This window comes from Nylanderia fulva, unplaced genomic scaffold (assembly GCF_048542155.1).
Source record: "Nylanderia fulva isolate GAGA-0341 unplaced genomic scaffold, ASM4854215v1 Scaffold25, whole genome shotgun sequence".
NCBI lineage: Eukaryota > Metazoa > Arthropoda > Insecta > Hymenoptera > Formicidae > Nylanderia > Nylanderia fulva.
In genome coordinates this window covers 2,048,259-2,072,320 of record NW_028190314.1, presented here as the reverse complement: position 1 = coordinate 2,072,320, position 24,062 = coordinate 2,048,259, and the positions used below count along the sequence as shown (strand labels likewise).

The 24,062-nt window shown below is 31.6% G+C and overlaps 1 protein-coding gene and 1 long non-coding RNA gene across 3 annotated transcripts in view; one reads left to right on the top strand and one right to left on the bottom strand.

Annotated features, from left to right (window-relative positions):
- Positions 1 to 24,062, bottom strand: part of LOC114940707 (uncharacterized) — a 309,972-nt gene that overhangs the window by 234,205 nt on the left and 51,705 nt on the right. For both annotated transcript variants that reach the window (XM_085483399.1, XM_085483400.1), the window contains exon 3: positions 22,724 to 22,774. In XM_085483399.1, coding sequence (XP_085339525.1) covers positions 22,724 to 22,774 — 51 coding nt within the window. The remainder of the gene's footprint in view (positions 1 to 22,723; positions 22,775 to 24,062) is intronic.
- LOC146722972 (uncharacterized) overlaps positions 9,270 to 24,062 on the top strand; it is a 36,705-nt gene continuing 21,912 nt past the window's right edge. The window contains exon 1 of the long non-coding RNA XR_014924823.1: positions 9,270 to 9,637. This is a non-coding gene — a long non-coding RNA (uncharacterized LOC146722972). The remainder of the gene's footprint in view (positions 9,638 to 24,062) is intronic.

The window sequence follows — 24,062 nt, the reverse complement described above, 5'->3', positions numbered from 1 at the left end:
GGTCTCCAGAGTTACGGTGCATGAAGAGAGGAAAACGAGGAAGAGAACATAGTTTAACTAATTTTCTCCACACCAACCCATTCCACGCTGGACGAAACCAGCTCGCGGATAAATTCCATCCCATTTCTATCATACTGCGCGAGATAAGCGTGAGAATCAAATTGTCAAATAACAAAATGACCGTTATCATGCCGTTATCAAACCATATGATTATTATACTCTGTACGCGCGACATTTGCGTCAATCGAACTTTTCGATCAAACTATTCAGTTAAATTAATTCTCCCTGAGTTTTCGTATATTCCGGAAATCATGCTCCAGTTTATTGTTAGACGAAGCGAAGGGTCAATAATAGTAGCAGCTCTTATTTACAAGATCATTTTTCAGTTCATAAAATATATACAAATTATTGCAAAAATATGATGGCTTAAAAGCGTCAATTTTTATAGAAATAACATACTACACATTAATATATTTAATAATATTTCTGTAATACAAAATGTGTGTAAAATTGTGCGAATGTGATGAGAACAAGAACGAATGATAAAAATCTCCTTTCTTGCGAGTTGATTAAATTGACAGAATGCAAAAATAAAAGTGAGAGGGGAAAACAGAGGCAGGGGGAGGACTGAATTTAAATGGGATACGAGCAGATGGGGATGACGACATACACGGGCATGTCTAGCATTTAACCCCACGTAATACGCTTCGCCGGGTGATTTCGAACTCCACCTTGACGCCAGGGATATTATTCAACGAATAAAAGCGCCGCGAGTGAAAGAAAAATAAAGGACTGCAGAGCCATACGGCGCACTCCGAAATTATTAATTATGCTTGCCGTGCACGGACATCCACGTACACCCGGCTATCCTATGCTTCGGGCCATTTCGATCCCGCCGTTCAAAAAAAAAAAAAAAAAGAAGAGAAAGCACGGTACATATCGCAAGGAAATTATACCTGTTATTTTTTTTCGCCGCTGCGGTTTCGCCCGGAAAAAGGGCATGAATGAAACCTGGCAATTTCTGACACGCAAGGATATCAACGAGAAATTTTGGTCATCGATTTGGTTACAAATTACAATATTTATTGTTATAAATTGTTACGTAAATTTTTAAGACATCCGATTTTAAAATCGGATTATAAATGTGACACAAAATAAAGACTTAGTGTACTTTGATCTCATTTCACATTGTTATATTATCGCAAATGAATCATATATGTATCCGATGACATGATCGCATTGGTTGAAATGTTTTGAAATGGAAAGTATTGCATTATATTATTAAAATAGCATTCGTATCTTTCGATAACGTCTGATACTAAAATAAATATGTAAAAAAGATACACTTAATTTTTACAAAAGCAATAAAGCTTTTTATTATTCACATAATATTAATTAATTATTTTATTCGATGCATACAAAATTTTATTTGTACACCAAGTCGTTGATATTCGTATCGCATTTATTTTGAATATTATTATTATTAAATCCAAGAATTTTAAATTAAGGAGATTTTGTTTAATCTTTACAGGCATGCAAACTTTAATATTGACAGTTTATAAGAATAGAATTTACTATAAAATTTTTATATCTTTATATTCAACTTTTATATAAAATAAAATATAAAATTTGAAGTAATTTTTTTTCATGTAATACAAATAAAACTAATTTGTAAGGTGTAACTGTAAACTATGAATTTATAATTTATAGTTATCAGATTATAAACCTAATGATTCCTCTAAACTTATAATTCGCACGAGATGTGTTACTAAGGTATTTTAATTTAATCAATAATCTGATTAATATAAATAGCTAAACATTATATATATGTAACATAGCTAACTATATATATTATCATATCATGTACTAATTGTAAGTCTTCAAAATTGTACATGATATTCAATCTTTGACATGTAACAATAATTGACATACGCACATGCTGGTCAATGCATCAACGATGTAATACATAATCATAAAATCACATAATCGCAATCATCAAATTTTCTGAAATAAAATTTTTGGCAAAAAGTTGTTGAACTGTACGAAATAATATAAACGGATTTAAAATAATTGATAACAATAAATAGACAAAATCCTATGATTTTTTTAACGCGGCCAATAAAAAACTATTGACCTAGATCCTCGCATGGTCAATTGTCGGAGCATCGCTTCCGCTGTACCGTGATAAAAGTGAACGGACGCGGAATTTGCGATTCGCTTTCTCTTTCGGCACGGTCGTTAAGTCTATAAGCTTGAACGATGAATTGTGCTTCAATTGGCGACGATTTGTTCGATGAACGATTTCGCAATACGAAGCTCAGACTTACTACATTCGTTATCATTGAGGACAAAAAAATGCAATCGAATCATTCGCAAGCGTAAAAAAATTATTTAATTTTTGCATAATCCTCATTGAGAATACAGCAATGTACGTAATTTCAAGCTTTCTCCAAGCGATGCACTTACAATGAATGCGTTAGCTCCGCCCTTAATGATCACGCGAATCATTCGTCATACCGTAAAAAAATACAAGATAATTAACCATGATTATACCTACAAATGACGCTACGTCCGCTTCGAAATGCATGTTTAAAATAGCAACCGACGTCGTCATAATTATGCCAATTAAAATCATATGATCTCTTGTATAAACTGATTTATTTTTTTTATCATGAAAAATAATTTTTTTCACCGTGCAATTAAATATAAATATAATTAAAAATAACTAGAATAAATGTATAGAAATACGCATAATTAAAATTATATATCTCTTCTGTACCATTCGATGTTTTTTTAATTCTTGTAAAAATTATTTCAGAATTTCCACCGTTCCCGCTACATTGATAATTATATTTTTCTTATCGTATAGAATTTTACATACGGATGTAATTTTCAATGGATTAATTTAAAAACTCGTTAAAAAGCATTCAAAGTTTGTGCATGAAAAAGGCACGCGTATACTCGCAGACATTGCCGCACATTTAGGTCATCGTTGTGTTCGACTCGTGATGGATTCCGCGATTCGTACGGCTTGTGAATGTTAAGAGGATCTCTTAATGGCTAAACACGTAATATGCTCGCACGCAGGCATGCGCGCATAATTTTATACGCAGTATCGAGTCTGTCTTTCGAAGACCAAGGCATTGACGCATACTCGCGAACAACAGGTGCGCTCGATCCGCACTAAACGATACATGTACTATGACGTTGAACCTTCTCCAGACATGTGCGTTTGCCAAGACAGGTGGACAAAAAAATTATATCGATTTCGCCAAAGCTCCATCAAAAAGTAACCTTGCAAAACCATAGAGATCTCTAATAATGCAAACATTCAGATTAAATAAACGACACCATAATTCCTTTTTATAGTAGATTTAAATCTATCTGTATTTTTCAGATTTATTTCTGTTATACGCAAAAGTTAATTAAAAATATAATTTTTTGTAACAATTATAAGAATTTTATTGAGAGCTTTGACGTATATCGAATTACGAGTTCAACATGAGTAATCGTAAAATAAAATGTTGTAACTTCGTTCAAGGATACATAGATGCGTGTGACATAAGTGCAAAAATATTGCAATTGCATTTAAAAAATATTCAAAAGATAAACATTCTGTAGGCAATAAAAATAAAAATAAAAATTTGTGAAGTAAAACAAATAAGTTAGCTAAAATTTAGTTTGAATTCTAAAATAATATAAATAAAATTGGTTTGTTCTCCGTTTTAATGTAGATTTAATAAACACTGTAAACATACATTCACTCTTGTATTGAAAAATGTCATAAACAAAATAAATAAAATATCATAAAATTGATCGTAGTATTATCAAAAAATTTAGGCATTTTCAAAAATGCAGTGATTACAAATATTAAATTCTAATTAATATAATAAAAGATTATAAATTTAAAAAAATTTTGAAAGTACATTATAAACTTGCATAAAGTAATATCAAACTTATTAAATATATTACTAAAAATATTTCTTTGCATAGAAAAACATAATAAAATCATATATCGATGCGCGAAATATCGCTGTTAAAAAGAGTGACAAATTTTGCAAAAATAAATCGCATCGGTTCTCGTGTTTATCAAAACGAAACGCGCTGAACAAGCCCGATGATCTTGAAAAATCGTCGAATAAAATCGTATAAATAACGCCTCAATACGTCCGCTTGAAAATTCGCGCGGCTCCCACGGTCATCGGAGCGCGAGGCGTGCTCGCTGCACGCGAGAAACAAGCAAGCGAGAGAGATAGAACGAAAGCAATAACACACAACTCCTATTTCGGAGCAGTGACTCGCACATCGCGCCAAAACAAAATTTCGTTCCATCCACCGCGCTCTCATTTTACATTCGTATTAACAACGAGAAGTTGTATGTTGTATACACGCATCCATGATCGTAGCGAACGAAGCGCATCATCACGTGACATACCTGCGATTTAGAGCGTTGCAAATTCGAATTTTACCTTGTCCCTCCGATGCGCCTCCGGTAATCCAAAGAGCAAAAAACACAGACCACACACAACACGTTTTTTTTTATTCTCTCACCACGCACGCACTATTTCCGGCGGAGTGTATAAAACGGACAATGATTTCCGCGCGAGACGGAAACGACGACGAAAATACAGCGACACACGCAAAATCAGAACGACACGCGCGAAAAATGACACCTCGCCGAAATTAAATCGAAAGTTACGACACGAGAATTGACGTTTCGTCGCGATAACGCGACCTTCCCGAGGCTTCGCGATCGTAACATTAATGTAAATATTCGCGCAAATTTGCGTTCACGCGGGGATACAAACAGGTACGACGCGCGATACACTCCACACGACGCGACTGCTAGCGGCAGACTGGCAGCCGTGACCTGCGCAGCCCCACGCGCCATCTACCCCCACCCCATCTGTCAGTCTGCCTCTGCCTGCCTGCCTGCCTGGCTGCCTCTCTTCGCGGGCATCCGCTCTATACAAAACTACATACACTGTGATGTATACACGAGTTTTTACGCGGCTCGCTTCTTCCTTCCTTAAATTCCCTCTCGCATGTATTTTATTTAAAATATTACTAAGTATTCATTATTTTACACGCGAACACGTTGATAAGTGGACAATGTCAGCGTGAGATAAGACAACTGTCACACTGAAAGAGAAATTTAAATTTGCTGAATTATGTATTATTTTTGTCATATGCATATTGTTATTCAATAGTGATTTCATGAAATGTCAAGTTTATTCTACGAGTCGCATTCGATTTATTTTTATTCTCTTGGTTGAATTTGATCTTCTAATCATTTTATATGTATGTTTGGTACATAATTTTCATGATAAATTAATTAAAATAGACATCAAAGCAAAGATCATATGTATTTTATCCGATTTTTAATATTCATACTAAATTAAAATGCAATGATAAATGATTCTTATACAATAGCAAATAACAGACATATCAGATAATTACTAGAGATATATACTTGTAAAATAAATCTATTTATTACACTTTTTGATTTATACATTCTTAAAGTCTACCGTAAACAATAAATGAGAATCTTTGAATAACCTGATAATTTCTTTGGCGCCAATCTACAGACATTGCTCAAGGTTAAACGCAAGGGAAACGAACGATTATACTTTTAACACAGAAGAATAAATATAGTAAGATAGTTTAAAATATATGCGCATATAATAGATATAAGATAAGCGTCACACGGTTTCAGTTTCTACTTTACTTGACGTGACTATGTTGCGATGCGTGTTTCGAATAATATACAAGAATCAAGCTGGGGGTGCGTAGATTTAATTATCCCTATATTACTATAATAGTATATCATAATGATAATATAAAAGTAATAATAATATTATAATGCTTTTTCCTCTTTGCGATAATAATAATGATGAAATGCATAGGTATACAAAACAAATGTGTATGACTATACATGTAGTAAAGATACATATATATGTATTAATTAAAAAAACAAATTGTGATGAGACATAACGTAACATTATTCTAAGATCTCACTTGATATTAAATGCGCTTAATGAAAAGTTTTGGTTACAGTCTCTAGTTTAAAGAAAACAGATCTATAATAGAAAAGAAAAGCAACTATTTTTAAGTATCTCAAATTAAGATACAGAAGTTTATATTGTTTATTTAAAATTTTTGTAGTAATATTATTAATAGATTATGATACGAGTGTTTTTGTTACTTTTTTATTTATTTATTCATATTTATTGTAAGAATAAATAAATGAAAAATAAGAGATTGTAGAACTAAATTATCGGCAAAGGTATACGTAAAGACGAATTTTTTAATTGAAATATAAAGTGTTTTCTGCCAGAAAACACATCGAACGTCGGCATGGAAGATTTCTGTTTGCTGAAATAGCAGCAAAACGCAATCTTGTTTATTTCGTAGTTTCGTTCTCTTTCACGAGATGGCAACATCATAATGAATTCAGCTCGTTCTTCGTATTTAAATTCTCTCACATTTAAATATACATATATCTATGTATGTGTCTGCTCTCTCTCTCTCTCTATTAAACAAAAACTTTAAATTGCTTTAACTTAAAATTGAGTTAAAATGATTAAAAGCGCGATTGGCTTGAGTATCTTGTCAATTCTTCAACTTTACGTTGCATTAAACATTCCCATACAGCACACAAGTTTGCAGCAATATTGCAACAACATAATATTGTACATTGCATAGCAATATTGCAGAAATTGGTTAAATATATATTTAGTGGTAGCCTACAATCGGAACTATGCTACAGAACTATAGAACTCGTGAAATGATATGCTAACTTTCAAAAACACTCGCATTTTCGTATATATGATATGCTGGCCGTATTTCGAGCACTTTCTTTATTGTAAAGTCATTTTCGTACAGTCCTGGGCACGTACATTAATTATCCAAAAAGTTCTGACCCATAAAAATACATAGGATCTTTCATTTTTCAATTAGTTGCAGTCGTTTAAAGCGATGATATAATTTATCCATGAGTTTTAAGGGTTACATAAGTATCTGAAAAATTTTTATTATATTTTGATGGACAGAACTCTGTGCTAACTATTTTTGAAAGTTAGCGTATCATTTCACATTTTCGAAATTTGAAGAATAAAATTTTATAGGTTTCGACGAGTTCTATAGTTCTGTAGCATACACTGTAAAAAAATTTTGTAAAATTACATTAAAAATATGTAAAATTACATAAATAATAAATGTAAAATTACATGATAAATAATGAAAAGGTATTTATTTCTATTATTTATTGTGTAATTTTACACTTATTGTTTATGTAATTTTACATATTTTTGTGTAATATATTACATATTTTTTTACAGTGTAGTTCCGACTGTAGGCTGCCACTAAATATATATTCAATGAAAAAAACTCGCATTTTCGTATATATGATATGCTGGCCGTATTTCGAGCATTTTCTTTATTGTAAAGTCATTCTCGTACAGTCCTGGACACGTACATTAATTATTCAAAAAGTTCTGACCCATAAAAATATTTATTGTAATTGCTAACATCAATAAAATGGCATTGCCCTTTTATTCACTCGTCTGTCCATTTATTTGATTTAATTTTTAAGTTGTATCGCGGAATATACGTAGGAATATAAAAAGCAAAGTCATATTAATTTTGTTTTGTAAGCTTTTCTAAAATACTAAAAGATGATAAGATCAATGATAAAAAATAGCTCAATTTAAAAAATCGACGTGACAATCGATCTCTTATGCACTTGTGGCGTGGCCACGATGGCTACTTTTCGTTGACTTCGTTGTAAAATAAATTCAAACAATATATTTCTTCGATCAAGTAACTCTAGCGATATTGTCTCCGGTCTTTCAGAAGACAATACACTAGGGATCTTGCTTCCGGCAAAATTCGATATCGAAGTAAATTCGATTTAAGCCCGGGACCCTTGACTTTATGCTCCCCGACTATCGTCTCGAGTAATGCGAGACCCATTTTAGCCCGGAAAGGTCGAAACTATAAATCCCCGGTGATATCTATGATTGCGACAGACGGACGAAGGGAACGATTAAACTCTTAAAGGTTCAGACGGTTTTACCACGAAAAACTTTTACTTTTCTTTATTCCAACTTCCATTCAATGCCAATAGCCTCCCTCCGATATTTCTGTCATATCAATAAAACATTAGGTCTAGACTTTCGTAAAGCCAATTTCTATCGGAAAAACCCGCTCTTATTGGAATATGTAAAATAATTTATCTTTACTTCCTGCATTTAATACGAGCAAAATATAGTAGGTATAGTTTATCATCTCAAAGTAATATAAAATGCACATAATTTACTTATTGAAATCATTACACTAATCTCAGTTTTAATATTTGCATCGTTGTTCAAAAATACAAGTCGTGATCACATATGACTATTTAAATATGATCATTATAGTATTATCGAATATTTCGAATAGATATGCGATGAAAAGATCAACGTTTCACAAACAAAAATGAGCTGTGCATGCGTAGATAAAATAATTTACAGACATCGCCACAAGTGTAAATAAATTAGCGTAAAAAGTTACCACTTGAATGAGTAATTAAGTCGAAGAAGCGAGATGTAAAGTGGAACTTGTGTGCATGTAATCACACTTTTGCGAAAAAGAAAAGAGGAAAAATGGAAAGTGCTGACAATGAGAATCGAAAGAAGAAACGAACGCTTATATAAAAGTTGGAGAAAAAGCACAGAAGTCCACCGACAGTGGCTGAAGATGGTACAATGATAACCGAGCTGACGGTATTAAGTACCCTTTCACAAACGTCGACGACAAAAGGAAAGAAGTCACTTTATTAATTTCTCTGTGCGCGCATATATTTTGAATTCAAGCACGAGTTCAGAAATATGCACATCTGGGCAAAGATCAGGAAATATTAAGAAAAATTAGATTAAAAATAAAATAATTATAAAAATTAATAAAAATATTACATTTCCTGATAGATTAATAAAAATTAATGTATGTATTAATTTTTATTAATATATCAGATAATATCGATATAATTTTTATTCTTGTATTATGAAATCCTTCATAGAGAAAAGAGAAGTTTCAGAAAACGAAGAATTTGGTGCATCAATAATATTTATAGCAAACATACTTTATATTAACACACAAATCGATATTTTCTCGCAATATATCGTTGAAATGGAAGTTGTACGACATCATACGACGACTTAGATGACTTTGAAATGCTGCATATAACATCATCCCGGCATCTGATCCGCGTATCAAAAGCATTCCACGACCTACGATTTCATTTTATTTGTACGATCTTTTAGCAGCTGCCGATATCTTTCACTCGCGTTTCCGGTCTCCTCTTCTCAGTGCAAGAACCGGAATATTGAAGTTTTCGGTCACTGCCTGATTTTAACTGTACTACCATATCTGTGCACTAGATTCAGACGCTGTTGCGGTGGATGAAGATGCTGTAGAGCTGAAAATGGAGGGATGGATAGAGATAAGCAGGAGAAACGAGGAAGACAGATGGATAAACGAAGAAACTAGTGTCGAGAGGAAAAGAAGGATATTCACGGGTACATACAAGCTATAAGAAGGATGAGATGGAGTCCATCAGCGGAAAAAAACGGATGGTGAGAGAAGGACGTGAGAACCGGCAAGTAAACGAAGCCCTTTTGACTTTCTAGGTCGGCAAAATTGATTACTCGGCGCTTCAATGGCCGGAAATCCAGCATCTAAGCCTCTTAACTTTCCATCATAGTGTAAACAAGCACGAGATACGCGTGACTCTTAGCATCCAATCTACAAAAACATGAGTGATGGAAATGAATAATTGATAGAATAGAAAATTCGAGTTATAGAGTGGATTATAAGTGATCATTTTGATCGGAGAGTTTATCACTTATAAAGAAATTTTTAAAACACATCAGAAAAATTACTTCTCACGATTTTAAATAAAAATCACATTTTTTAAATTATATAAATTAAATAATTTCTCATAAAAGATCAAAATTCCATTATCGTTGTAAAACTAAAAAAAAATTATTTAATATAAAAGAATGTGTAATTTATAAAATAATATTGAATACTTAGATGCAGTGGAGTTAAAACCATTAGTCATACAAATTTTATTCGAGGGAACAAAACACATTTAGACTCTTAATATATACATATATTATACATGTATATATTCGCAATTTATCTATTCGCGCATACTATTTAAAAATGAACTTGAAACCGCTTGAATTGTTAAAACAAGCATACAAAATTACATAGTATAGATTTAGAAATAGAAATAGAATGATTCGTATTGAAATCTGGCTGCGTTTATAAATATTTAACGCGCTTGAACGATAAAACAATCTGATAGAATTCTCATTCTGAATGCTATTGTTTTACAAGGACCGTCGCGACGTGCTCTCTCCTGAGACGAGGTCGGTTCTTGACCGCAGTCACGCTACGCCAACCAGCCTTAGAGCGCAGTCAGTGCATGTGCATTTGCGACTAGTTAAGTTATTTCGAGCGACGATGGTGGCACGTAATCTAGGCGAGCCTTGTCGTTCGCGACCACAATCACACATACCGCGTTCACGTCGGCATTATTTATTAATTCAAAAATTTATGACCATGGAATTCCGGTTTCGTCGCTTTCCCGTCCCGTAATATCGAGCGCGTTTTACGGCCACCTGTACGTAGCCAATAATGCGCTTATATACGCGCGGTAGCGCGTAAATAAAATAAAATATCGGACTTTTATCGAATTTCAGCAGTATTATCGAAATATATATACGACCATTATTCACGTGATTTTGATTGTACATTTTTCTCATGCGTGATGTGAAGTACATTGAAACATTTCAATTATTTAATTCGCAGAAAGACCTTTCATATGAGTCTGTGTATGCGTATTTTAAATTATAATCTTTAACAGCTTAAATATAATATTAACTGTACACATAATATTACAGAGGATGAGAAATATTTTTCTCCATTTCTTCAAACTTCATATATTATATATATATATATATATATATATATATATATATATATATATAAGTTTTCATAACTTTAACTTCGATGTTAATGGCATCCTTAAAACTTCTCTCAGATCGAGTACCTCTTCAAGTGAACTTCAAATGTCATTCTCTCGGCAAAAAGGAGTCTACTATATACTATATCATGTATTGCATGAAGTGAAAAAATTCTGTTCACATACAGAGAGCAATGTTGATAGCTATATTGGAGGGCGACATGCTTTTTTGCTTTTTCTCTTTACCGTTTTCTTCCTCGATATTCGACGGGTTTCTTTATTCTCGTCTGCTTGGGAGTATCACGAAAAGGTAGAAATATCGACACAGTCATGCATAATAATACAGCACAGTTCCGTCTGTCTTTTGTGTCTGCCTTACTTTTCAGTCTTAGGACTTTAGTTCCGCGCGTATCTTCGCTTTCCATAATTCCTCTTTTTCTTCCACAGCAATTTGCGTCTAATCACCACCATCTTTCGCGAAACAAAAACTGGGCGAAGAAAAAAGATCGAGAGTTTTTCTGAATAAAACAGGATGACTGTAATAAAAAGTATCGCTCTTGTGTTTGGTCTTTTATTTGGCTGTCTTCCCACAATTTTATTCAAAATGAGCGAGTTGTCAATATAGAATAAAAGTTCTTTAAAAAATATGGAGACTTACTTAGAAGTTACGGAAATAATCAGAAAATCTAAAATATGTATATTAGTTGCTTGAAGAAAACAAAATCAGTTGCATAATGCAACAATAGTAAAACAATACTTAAAATATCACAAGACACCGAAAAATATTCTTTTTATTGTAAATATGATTAAAAGCATGGATATATATTATGATGACAAGTATGCCATCATAATACATATATATCATTATAATATATTTTTAATTTACTTTAAATTCACGATAAAACGTGAATTTTCTTTTTATTATAAATATGGTTGAAAGCATATAGATATATATTATGATGACATACTTGTCATCACAAAAAAATTCTTTTTATTATAAATATGGCTAAAAGCGTAGATATATACAATATATATCTATGCTTTTAGCCATATTTATAATAAAAAGAATTTTTTTATGATGACAGGTGTGTCATCATAATATATATATCTATACTTTCAACCATATTTATAATAAAAAGAAAATTCACGTTTTATCGTGAATTTAAAGTGAATAAAAATATTAAAAAAATATATGTGCCTAATTTTATGCCATTACTAATTCACTTGAAATTCACGATAAAACGTGACAATTTGAAGAAGAACATAAATGCACGAGCGAACGTAACAGCTGTCGATTACCTAAAATGCGATTCCACCCTTCTTCCCGAGATTCATTCGCAAGAATGGCTAATATAAGATCGGTCTTTCCGCAGTGCTTGTAAACCCTGTCAGAGCTATGCGTCTGTCGAAAGACATTCGCACGTTGCGCGAGAAACAATTTCTACTATCTGCTTGTATCACTAGGCCATCTGTTGTTTCCACCATCTACGCGAGAATTGGTTGTATAAAAGACATTCCTGAAAGTCCGGTGAAAACTCTTTTCGCGGTCCGAGGATCTTGCCGTTCCGTTGATATCAAATTTATATATGAAATAATTCAGCAAATAAAATCGAGAATGAGCCTGTACTCATGTCGGAATCATAGCGGTTATTACCTATATAAAATAAGATATATGATTTCTTAAGAAAACAATGCGTCTTTCAATTTTTTTTTACATTATTTATTATTATTATAAAAATCAGAATCAATAACATTGCGTGCAAATTTATTCTTCTTGCATAAAACAATAGACTTTATATAGATATATTCGAGACAGAATTTTATCATTAATAAATTAACACATATTTTATGCATTTACCTAATTAACGTATTCTATATTTATTATTTATATCTTCAGTGTAATAAATATAATTATAAATTCATCATACTGAACATATATTATAAAATTAAATTATCATTATTATTTAATTAAGAGTTTTAACAAGGCTCTGTAATATAATAATATAAATTTAACATATAAGACAGACAATAAGAGCCAAATCGCGGATGACAGTGCGTTATCCTAAACGAAACTACATTTTTTCGTTAGAATTAAATACCTGTGCACAAGGCACCAAATTTTACTTGGACACGGCCAAGATATAAAATTTTATATCTTGGCCGTGTCCAAGTAAAATTTGATGCCTTGTGCACAGGTATTTAATTCTAACGAAAAATTTAGTTTCGCGCGCATTTAGGATAACGCACTGTCATCCGCGATTTGGCTCTTATTACCTGTCTTATATGTTAAATTTATATTATTATTTAAATTTTTTAATAATAAAAATTTGAAAAAAATTTTGAAAAAACTAAAAAACATTTTGGAAACTGTTCAGAAACTTAAAATATCTACATAATATAATATAAGTAATTTAAAATAAATAATCGATGATAAAAATAATGTCAAATTGTAAAGTAAAAAATGAAATAACGAATTCTTTCTGCTCAAACGAAATCTAAACGCAACTATCGCTCTGGCGAGCTGCGACTATCTACGAGCATCGATTGTCTGGAAAGACTGTCCAGTAGAAAACGTACTACAACCGATACTACTTTTCAGTATGTGAAAAAGCGATAAAAGAATGAGTCCGAAAAGAAGGACGATGTCAAGCGAAAAGAGACAGAAGGTGAAAAAGAGAAAAGCGAAAACGAAAACACGGCTCGAAACTCGAAACGTGGCAAAACGAAAGCTAAGAATTCGAGGATCAGGAAACGTCTTGAGGACGAGCAACAAGAATGGCGTACAAAAAACGGCTAAAAATTTTTTTGTGAGAAGAAAATATTTAATTCTTTAATAGAAGTAGTAATTGTCAGATTGGAATACAGGCTGAATTCAGGCTAAATGTGGAAAAATTTATTATAAATTAATTATCGCATTTTTATCTTTTTTGTGGTGTGCGGAAAGTATCAAAGAAGGATTTTTTATGAGTATTAAATATGTTTTAAGCCGAAAGAAATAGAAAATGAAAAGAAAGAAGGGAAAATATATATAAAATGTATAATAGCTATATAAGATATATAAATTATGAATCTTTATTTTTTAATAAATACTTAATTTTTCCTAAATAAAAATATGCGTTCCTAAATATAAATTTAAAAATTATTTCTTAGGCAGAACGAAAAGGAAGAAAAAATTAGATATATGTATACTATTTGTATTAATTTTACAAAATTATCCATATCTATCTACAATAAAGCTATGTTTTTATTATAGACTTTTATAAGAGATAAAGTAAAAAATAACGAATTTATATTGATTAATTTCACCAAAAAACTTGTTTAAATCGGAAAAATCCAACTAAAAGAAATTGAATTTTTCGCGATCAAGAAGCTATGATATTCTCGATTCTCGTATAAAAATTTCGCATCGAATCGACAGGAAATATTTTATCAGCGGTTAAAATAAGTTTTCGATATTGAACTGGATTAAGATAGAATTTTTTTCCGCTTAGTCCACGATATGCAAATGTAAGCGGATAAGTTACAAAAAGATTGGGAAGCAAGTTTGAGTGCAAAAAAGTTGCAAAAAAGTTTATTTGATACAGATAAAGCAAAAAACATATTTACTATTGTGTATAAGCAACAACATACGAAACACAAATCGAGACATAATACAAAAAACTCGTTATATATGTATATTACATATTTCACATTTATATTTCAATCAATCTTTTTGATATATAGATTTCTTTCATCGAACAAAATACTATAAACTCCTCGCATTATAAAATTATATAAACATATACTCAGAGAATGTTTAATCATTTGTTAAACTTTTCAAAAAAAAAACTCGATAATATAATTTATATTACATAATTGATCTAAATTACACATTTATTATTTTAAAATCTGCACAGCTGTCACGTTTCTTTATTATTAACTATAACTGTTAACCAATTCCCCACTTCAATTCGTTATTTCATGCTTCAAAAAGTATTTGAATGACATATCTCGCGTTGCAAGTCACACACGAGTCGACATTACAATAAAAACATCGTTTTTACAGCTTAATTATAGTCGATAAAACTCTTCTTTCTCATGTTGCACTTTTATTTTTATTACTTTTATTCGCAATAAAATATTGCCTATCATTTAAATGGAAAGATTGTGCAAAACGCAAGAGAAAATAACAATTTTACGTTCATTAATATTGGAATTTGCAATGCATTGGATTTTAAGATGATAACTTTAATTTAACTTTAATTAAATTATCATTCATATACTTGCAATATGCAATATTACGATCGAATAAATTAGTTATTTATCAAAAAAATAATAATAATGTGAATATGAAATATACATGTAATATACATATATGTATAGTATATATGAATTACAAATCACAATTTCTTACAGATTTACCTTTTTTTTATTTTGCCAAAAAAATGCAAGAAGATATTTTAAACAATTAAAACAAAAATTACGGAAATTAGGGCTGGGAAAAAAGGATATAGAAGACTCAAACGGTTGCCAATCGCAATCGTTACTATCTCGAAGTTAGCTAGTGACCCAAGTTTGTCTCGGTACTCAGTGCTGAAGATATCTTCTCGTCTGGTTATATACGCTATTGAATGGATAGAAATCGACGAAAGATACATTTTCTCAGTTACAACAAAGTTTCTCCCCGCAGTGGACGTACATTGCACACATACACTCACGAAGGGAATTCAATTGTACATTTATCCGAACAAGAGAGTTTCACAGCGAGGATGTAGGACGCACATTGAGCGTAGAGCTATGGAGCTTTCGACCAAAGTGCTATTCGATAATAACGAATGTATGAATCGTCTTGGAAATTTTCCATGCCTATATATTTCTCTCGCGCGTGATATTTCTCGATTGCGCAAACACAAATCGTAACACGAACGAAGAGTCGCAGATCGGAGACGGTTCACGGTGGATTGATAATGAAAGTTCGCGAGATCTTTGTTAACAGCGGAGTTTCCAAGTGTAGCGAAGACAAAAAAAAAAGCGTTTCCTTTAATTTTTGTAATCGGGAAAAGTACTTTTTCTCCTTTTCCCCAAGCACGCAGGGGTCTCGCATCCGAGAACGAAGTTTCGGATAACGTATTTCTCCCAAGTTTTCTCTATGTCGCGCAAGATTTCGCGGGAGACATAAAGAGTGTCGTGTTCAAACTCGAGCAACGCGAATTTTGAAATGTGCGTTCTTGCATCTTAATACCTGCGAAAGGAAAACGAAGGTAGTCTAGGACGGCTTTCGTCGCTCTGCTGGTTTATTACAACGAGTCTCCGCCGTTGCAGCTTGAGATTTATCGGTCTTTCCTCCGGCGGGCAGCTGCGGCTACTCCGCAAAATACAACGAAAGGAACGAGCATGTTACAAAATGAATGCGCCGCCGGAAGGAAGAAGAGATCGCACATTCGTTTCTTAAAGTTCTTGCCGTCTAGAATAGAGGGAGAGAAATCGAACAAGTTGACGGAAAGCGCTGTACGTTTTCCCAAGGCGAGATTTGAAGATACATGTAAAATGAAATAAAGCACCGAGAGCCATTGAAAAATTGGTCGTCACATTTAACAAATTATGCATCAGCAAGAAAGAGAAAGAGAAGAAGAGTCGCGTGATCTTTTAGGAAAAATTTAATCTAAATCTCTGTCAAATTTTACAATAAGCAATCAGTTTTTTTCAAAAGAGACAATAAAAAATAGTTTCTCGTTATAATGCGACTATAATAATAAAATCAATAGAGAAAGAAGAAGAAAAAAGAAAAAAAGGGAGAGAGAAATATGATGTTATACAAATCTATTGTAAAAAGGAAATTTCCGTAAAAAAAATTCTATTCCAGAAATTGATGTGTCGGCAAAAGAAATTCTATTCCAGAGATTGATGTGTCGGCAAAACCATGACAGAAGTTGTTGATGGCGCAAACAGACTTACGAAGACGAAATACTCTATAGAAGAGCTTACAGCAGATATATACAAATCTCACTAAAAATGTATTCTTCTTCACTTGTTCCAAAGAGAAAATAATTCTATCCGTAGGTTAAAGCAAGAGGCCAAGCTTCTTGAATGTTTCATAGCTGTTTCAATACGTTGAAGGAGGTACAAACGTAGCGAAATATTTATTCGCATACTTTCTATAGTGATATAGAAAGAAATAAAAAGTGACATATTGCAGATTATTTAACGCGGACAATTTACTAGTAAAGCTGTAAAAATAAAACTAAAAAGTTAAATATCTGAAAATAAGTTTCAATAAAAAAAAATTCATGATTTATTTTATTTTAAAAATACATCAAAATATTTAATATATATAAAAAGTGAAATATTTAACAACTTAATTAATTAATATTTTATACAATGAAAAATATTGTAAATATTAAATATATATAAAACAAATATTATATTATATAAATTAATCGACTAATTTTAATTAATTCTATTATATTACATATTGTTCTTCAATTCATTTTCATATCAAATTTCTTTTACTTTACAGCAATACACGATTGCAGAGAATAAGAGTACGTAAAATCCATAACGAAATTCATATATTTGAAATTTTGCGAGACAAACACAGTTGTTGTCGTCGACAACTTTATCATCACGGATTACGGACGTGGAAATAATTCTGATTTGTGCATAAATCCGTCGAGTTATGAACCGAATGCAAAGTGCAATCTACGATTTCCGTAACATCGTGTCCTTTATGGATATCTCGAGTCGAGAATGTGACTTAAGCGGGAAAAATATCTCTAAACATAAAATAAACATTCAGAAAATGTTTGATCATCCTAATTCTATGATCGAAGCATCACGACTACATTAAACTATACATTGAAGTTTCGAAATTGATCCTTTTAATCGCGATACGAACGATCATAGATTATAACAAGCTTTCCGACGTAATATCGGAAACTCGGCTCTCGACCCTAACACTCTGTAATTATATTCTATACACTGACTATTTGCATGTTATGAGATAATGTAGTATAAGGAGCGCACAGAGAAGAGAAGAGAGAGATGCGAGTGTCTCGAAGGAGGACTGAATTACTGGAGAGGCAAAATGCTCTTATAGCGACATTCGGCGAGAAGGTCGCGTAGCTATTTGTAATTGTAATTAGCAAGCTGGCTAATTCATTACGTCACCAAGAAATATACGACGCGCGGTATACTACTTAATTACAAGAGACTCTAATAAGAGAAAGCACGAAGATATTAATTATCGTAAGCACCGATGTATGATGCGACAAATCATTGCATCTTGCTATGAGAGGCGTAAAAAAAGAAAACTAAAAGTGCTCTAATAACAAGAAAAGGCGTGTAATAGCTATGTCGACGCGCAGAAAGAAAAATACAGAGGAAGAAAAAGAGAAACAAGAAAATGCAAAAGCCTGGTAACATTTCTTGTACAGGGATCTCAGATGTATTTTTAGATTAAACACGTATACGCAATGTTATATGTTTTCTGTGCTTTTTTCATATCATAAGCATCTAAACAGCAACAAAATTTCTTTTTAAGAAAAATATTTTTAAAAAATATGTAAAAATTAATATTTTCCAGTTAGATAATATAATTCAACTATATTCGAGATTAAAAACGTGATTTTATTAAAGAGTAACAATAAAGAAAAATATTAATTTTTTGGTATTTTCGTTCAAAAGAAAAATCTACTGCAGTTGATGTTTTACCATATATGTCCATGTATGAAAAAAAAAAATATAGAAAACATATGCCATTGGCTATGCGTATTTAATCTAAAAATATACGTAAGATATTTCCAATTCTTATCCAAATATATATATTTAAAAACTGAATACTGATAAAACATCATATAAAAAATAAAAAATATCATATAAATGAAAAGCATCCAATCATAAATGTATAATTAAAATCTTAAATATGAAGTTAAATCAAAGAGAAAGAGAAATATGGGAAATTTAAAACACCGTATAATTGTATAAAGATAAAGGTACTATTTTATGAAAAATTTTAATTAATATACATATATATTCGATCTTCCACTCTATAGCGAAATAAGATGACGATTCTAGATCAGAAAGTCTCAGACTAACGAGCTGAGTCGCTTTTGAAATTCAAACATAACGAGCTGAGTCGAGCTGAGTATAACGTCAGTACATAGAACGAGATAAATTTGCGGAATCATGTTGGACGGCTCGAGAATGTCACCGTTGTCATTTGGGAAAAAATACTGCGACAGGCCGCGACATGCATCGTACGAAAAGTAAGAGAACGTGTTAACGAAACTAGCGTGTTAGCGAGCATGTCGTTTAACTGCTGTTCTTAATTTTCACAATTTATCTGTTGAGTGGATAAGCTAGCCTGTCTTATTTTGTGAACATTTGTTAGCCCCTTTATAGCCTTTAGAATTATAAACACAACGCCCTGCATTTCGAACAAATTGGTAGGAGATTACAAAGGAATCTAACAAATAATAACTTTTCTCTTATCATTTTGTATAAGTTACTTTATTATTCTTTCAGTAATTTTGACAAAACTGTAATTTTTAATTAACATAAATTTCGATGACAATATGGAATTATTTATTGTTAATAACTTATATACCCTAATAATGAATATAATATTATGTTGAGTATTAATAAATGAACGATTAAGAAAATTTTTAAATAGTTTAGTAATATCTCTTTGATATTTATGTTGCTTGAGATGTTAATGATAAACTTTACCTTAAAAATATATTTATATATTTTGTATATTTTGTATACATATGAAATGACGAAACCACGAGAAGAGTTTATAAATGTGGCAGCTTTCAGCACTCGGAGTAGAAACGGAAAAAAGCAGCACGGCATGACGCTTTAAATTATGTAAAAATAGGATGCAATTACAAAACTGCACATATTCACTTTTACCTTTATGTTTTTGGAGTTATTTTCTGCAACACGTATTATGATCAACAACCGTACAAGATCTTTTAATTTCTCGCTAAAGTTTAATTTTTATAAATATATTTAATTATTTCTCTTTAATTCATACTATAATAACAAAATAATTCGCGTATAAACACAGGGTGTTACTTCTCGCATTTGTTTTAATAGCATGAATTTCGAATTTTTTGATAACAATCGAGATAACAATTTTTTAGATTACTTATAAAAGAAAATTAATTGATTAAATTGGGAAGAATAGAGTAATTAATTAACAATTAATTTAGGGTTTTGTAATTTTTTATGATTGATAAATTCGAGAAATTGAATCGGAAAATACATTCAATGAAGAATAATTTTAAATTTAAATTCTCATTTATTTCATAATATATATGTTCTATTCTGTATTTTCCAATCGTTTATGTTCTGTGCAATTATAGATATAATTTGTGATAAATATTTGCGTTCAAATAGCAAAAATTAAATTTAAATTATTTTATCACACTTCAATTACAAGAAAAGAACGCGAGAGCAAAATGAAAAAGAGTATAGTCGTATTTTATTATTATCGTTGCAGAGAAGTTTCTACGACGCAACGGTTGTAAAAGTAAAAGAAAGTACGCTGTAATTTTGATTACGCGTAATCTGTCATAGTCGTTTAAGCAAGAATGATCAGACGACATTAGAATGCAAAACTTACATAAAAGTGAACCAGCGAAAGAAAATGAAAAAAACAGCATAATTGTTTTAGTTTCAGATAAATATTCCAAGTGAATAATTTACAAAATTGAATAGTAAAATAAAAATATAAGCAAAAAATACCTACAGAATAAAAAAATTATAATAATTCTTAAGAAAAATTTGCCATTTAAAAAATCGATTTGTGAAAATTGTTAATCTTCATAACTTCCTAAGGAAAATATGTTTTCTTACGGAGTAAAATGCAAATCGCGTAAATCCACTGATACATCTCGTCTATTTCGTCATCTTTGTATATGTATAAGTAAACATCTTACGTATATACCTCTAAGGCTTCCTCCAGGGCATAATCTTATCCTATCAACTAGTTAAATTAAACTACCAGATCTGGCCTTCCACCCAGGTTAGTTACCAATTGCAGGATGTATGTATATCGATTTACATATCGATGCTCATAAAGTGGAACCTAGTTTATGATTTATCGCAAAATGAAATTTGAAATGCTATACCGCGTTTAAAAACAGATATGTAAAGAAAACAATATTAACAGCGGCAACATTATCATCATAATTAATGAATACGTTACGGTGGAAAAATAGAGAAGATAATATAAACGTTACCCGATATAAACCGGATGACGTTTACAACTGACCTGTCGCGGAATTCTACTACGAGATATTCTCTTCGTGAATGAAACGCGCGCCGCGAAACTCGCGGAGGGAGAAAAAATGCGCGCATCTTCCGCGTCTTCAAGAAGCTCTCTTCCACGAGGATAGTCCTCTTCTCGGCGAGTTGCCTCGACGAGCAATCTCACGAAATTGCGCCGCGCGATTTCACGTCGTTCTGTCGACGTTACCGTTCGCATTCTCAATGTTCCTCTTTTTTCTTCCGAAAGTCTTTCGACTTTCATTTGACTGACGGAACAGAATGAGACGAGGAAGGATGAAAAAGTACGTGGTATAGATAAAAAATCTAGACTAAAAAGGAAAAACGAGAGAGTAATAAAAACGAATTTTATTCTTTTGCGCAGTCAATAAATTCTTTAAAAATCCTTTTTCAAACAATTTGTTAACACTGATAACGGATAACAGTAATTAGCCAATTACATCGATTTATGGATGTATTATATTATACATTTCACGCGATCTGCAAAGAATGAAAAATATTTTCCCCAGAAAGTTATTTAAAATTAAAATTTTATAAACTGGAGAGCTTTCAAAATAACAAACTTTATGTAATTCGAAAAATGCATAGTATAATAACTATGTATATTAATTTTAATTTTCTGAGCATGATAATCGCTTAAAATGCATATTATCGCCTAAAATGCATATATCACTAAATACATTACTGCCTATACTATAATGTACATTACTGCCATTGAAATATTTTCGAGCAGATACAATGTGCTTTCTGTTTTTCCTATTTCCGTCGCAGTTTCGTAAAAAAGTAGGCCCAGTGAGGATCAAACTTGAGCTCAAACTTCCATAACATATAGCGAGCTACATCGCCAAGTATGTCATTTAGTGACTCATTTGTATGCATGTCCAGCGTACTCTAGTTGACCGTAACTTACATGCTCCGATTTCATAGAAGTTTGCTGTAGAAAGTTTTATGATCTATATTTAAAGACAATTTCTAGTTTAGAGTTTCTTTCTTCAGACATATTTTTTATGAAATTTTTTTTCTGGTAGCACGGTGTTAATTATAATAAGAAATAATAAAGTACACACACACACACACACACACACACACACACACACACACACACACACACACACATATATATATATATATATATATATAATACATATGTGCATACATTAAATAAAATATATTGCATACATTAAATAAAATATATATATATATATATATATATTATATATATATATATATATATATATATATATAATACATACGTGCATACATTAAATAAAATATATTGCATACATTAAATAAAATATATTAGCGTAATAATAATAATAAGGTAAATTTTAATTTAATATAGCAGATAGAAATATAACTTCCCATTTGTACAAAATTAAACCGAAAATTATTATTATTATTATTACAGAGATTATTATTTGTAAAAATTTTATTACTCACCCGTGCTTTCGGCGTCTGCTTTAATCCAATGGCTGGTTGGCTGCGATTACTCTGCAAAAAAAAAAGACGAAAATCCCGTTAACGAAATGATAAATTTATAACGATCAATATATTAAATGTATATTCACTAAATCATATATCGCTAGTATCGACCGATACTTTTAGTCAGAAAAGTAAAGAGATAAACCTCGATCAATCGTTGTCGTAAAATGCGCCATTAAAATATTTAAAAAAATTCGTTATAAAAAATTCATCTATACATATATTCATTTATATCCATCTATATTGCAATACCAAAGCATGCACATTTATGACAAGACATGGATAGGGCGATAGAAAACACTCGGATGGATGTTCCGATTCAAAATGCGCATTTCCGACGTTCGATCTCTGCCGGAAGAATTTATCTTTGCGCAAAAAAACAAGTCGCGAGTCGCGGCCGGAATCGTTTGTCTCCCTTTATAGTGCATACGAGAAGATATTTCCGGATCGCTGATAAATCCGATTCGGATAGCGTTCAAAGTGTCTCTTTACGCGGTATCGTCGCGGTGGATGCGCACGACGTTACACCAAAACGATAAATTCACGGTGAAATGTCGATCCGGATCGATATCGTCATTGCTGGAGAGAAATACGTAAATTTTAATTGTTACTCCGAAGACAGGAAGGAGGGAACCGCGCTAATGGACGGGCAAAATAACTCCGCATCGCGAACTTATTCCGCCAGAGTGACGAAGCGACCGAAACAGAGTCACGTACATCTCGCGGCAATTTAATTAAGCCGTCGCGCACGCCATATATTCCTGCGTTGATTAAGCTGTTTTCGGTGAACGTCGATATACGCGTTTCTATCCGTACTGATTGCGGCTACTACTGATTTGCGATGCGCTGATTCATCTCTTTCGCAGATGTTCGCTTGAAACGCCGTCAAATCTGTATCATTTTTTGCGCAATTTTTTTTCTCGTACACGACGGAAAAAATTCAATCTTATATATAAATTTAAAAGCACAGCTTATTTTATGTTTTCCTTAAATTTTTGAATTTTATTTTATATAATTTCTGTTGCAATATTTAAATCTGCAACAAAGATTAAATGAAAAAATATTAATATTATAATAATATTCTGAATTTAAGATTTATAAAATAACGAAAAAGACTAAATGCCTTTATTTTTGTCAATTTTACTAGCATAAATTTACAAAATAAAAAATTTTTTTTATATAATAAAATTTATAACATTTACATATTTATTTACAAAAATTGATAGAGTGAACAATTTTTTCGATTATTACATCTTTCACTGAATAGAAAACAAAAAAGATTCTATATCAGCAAATA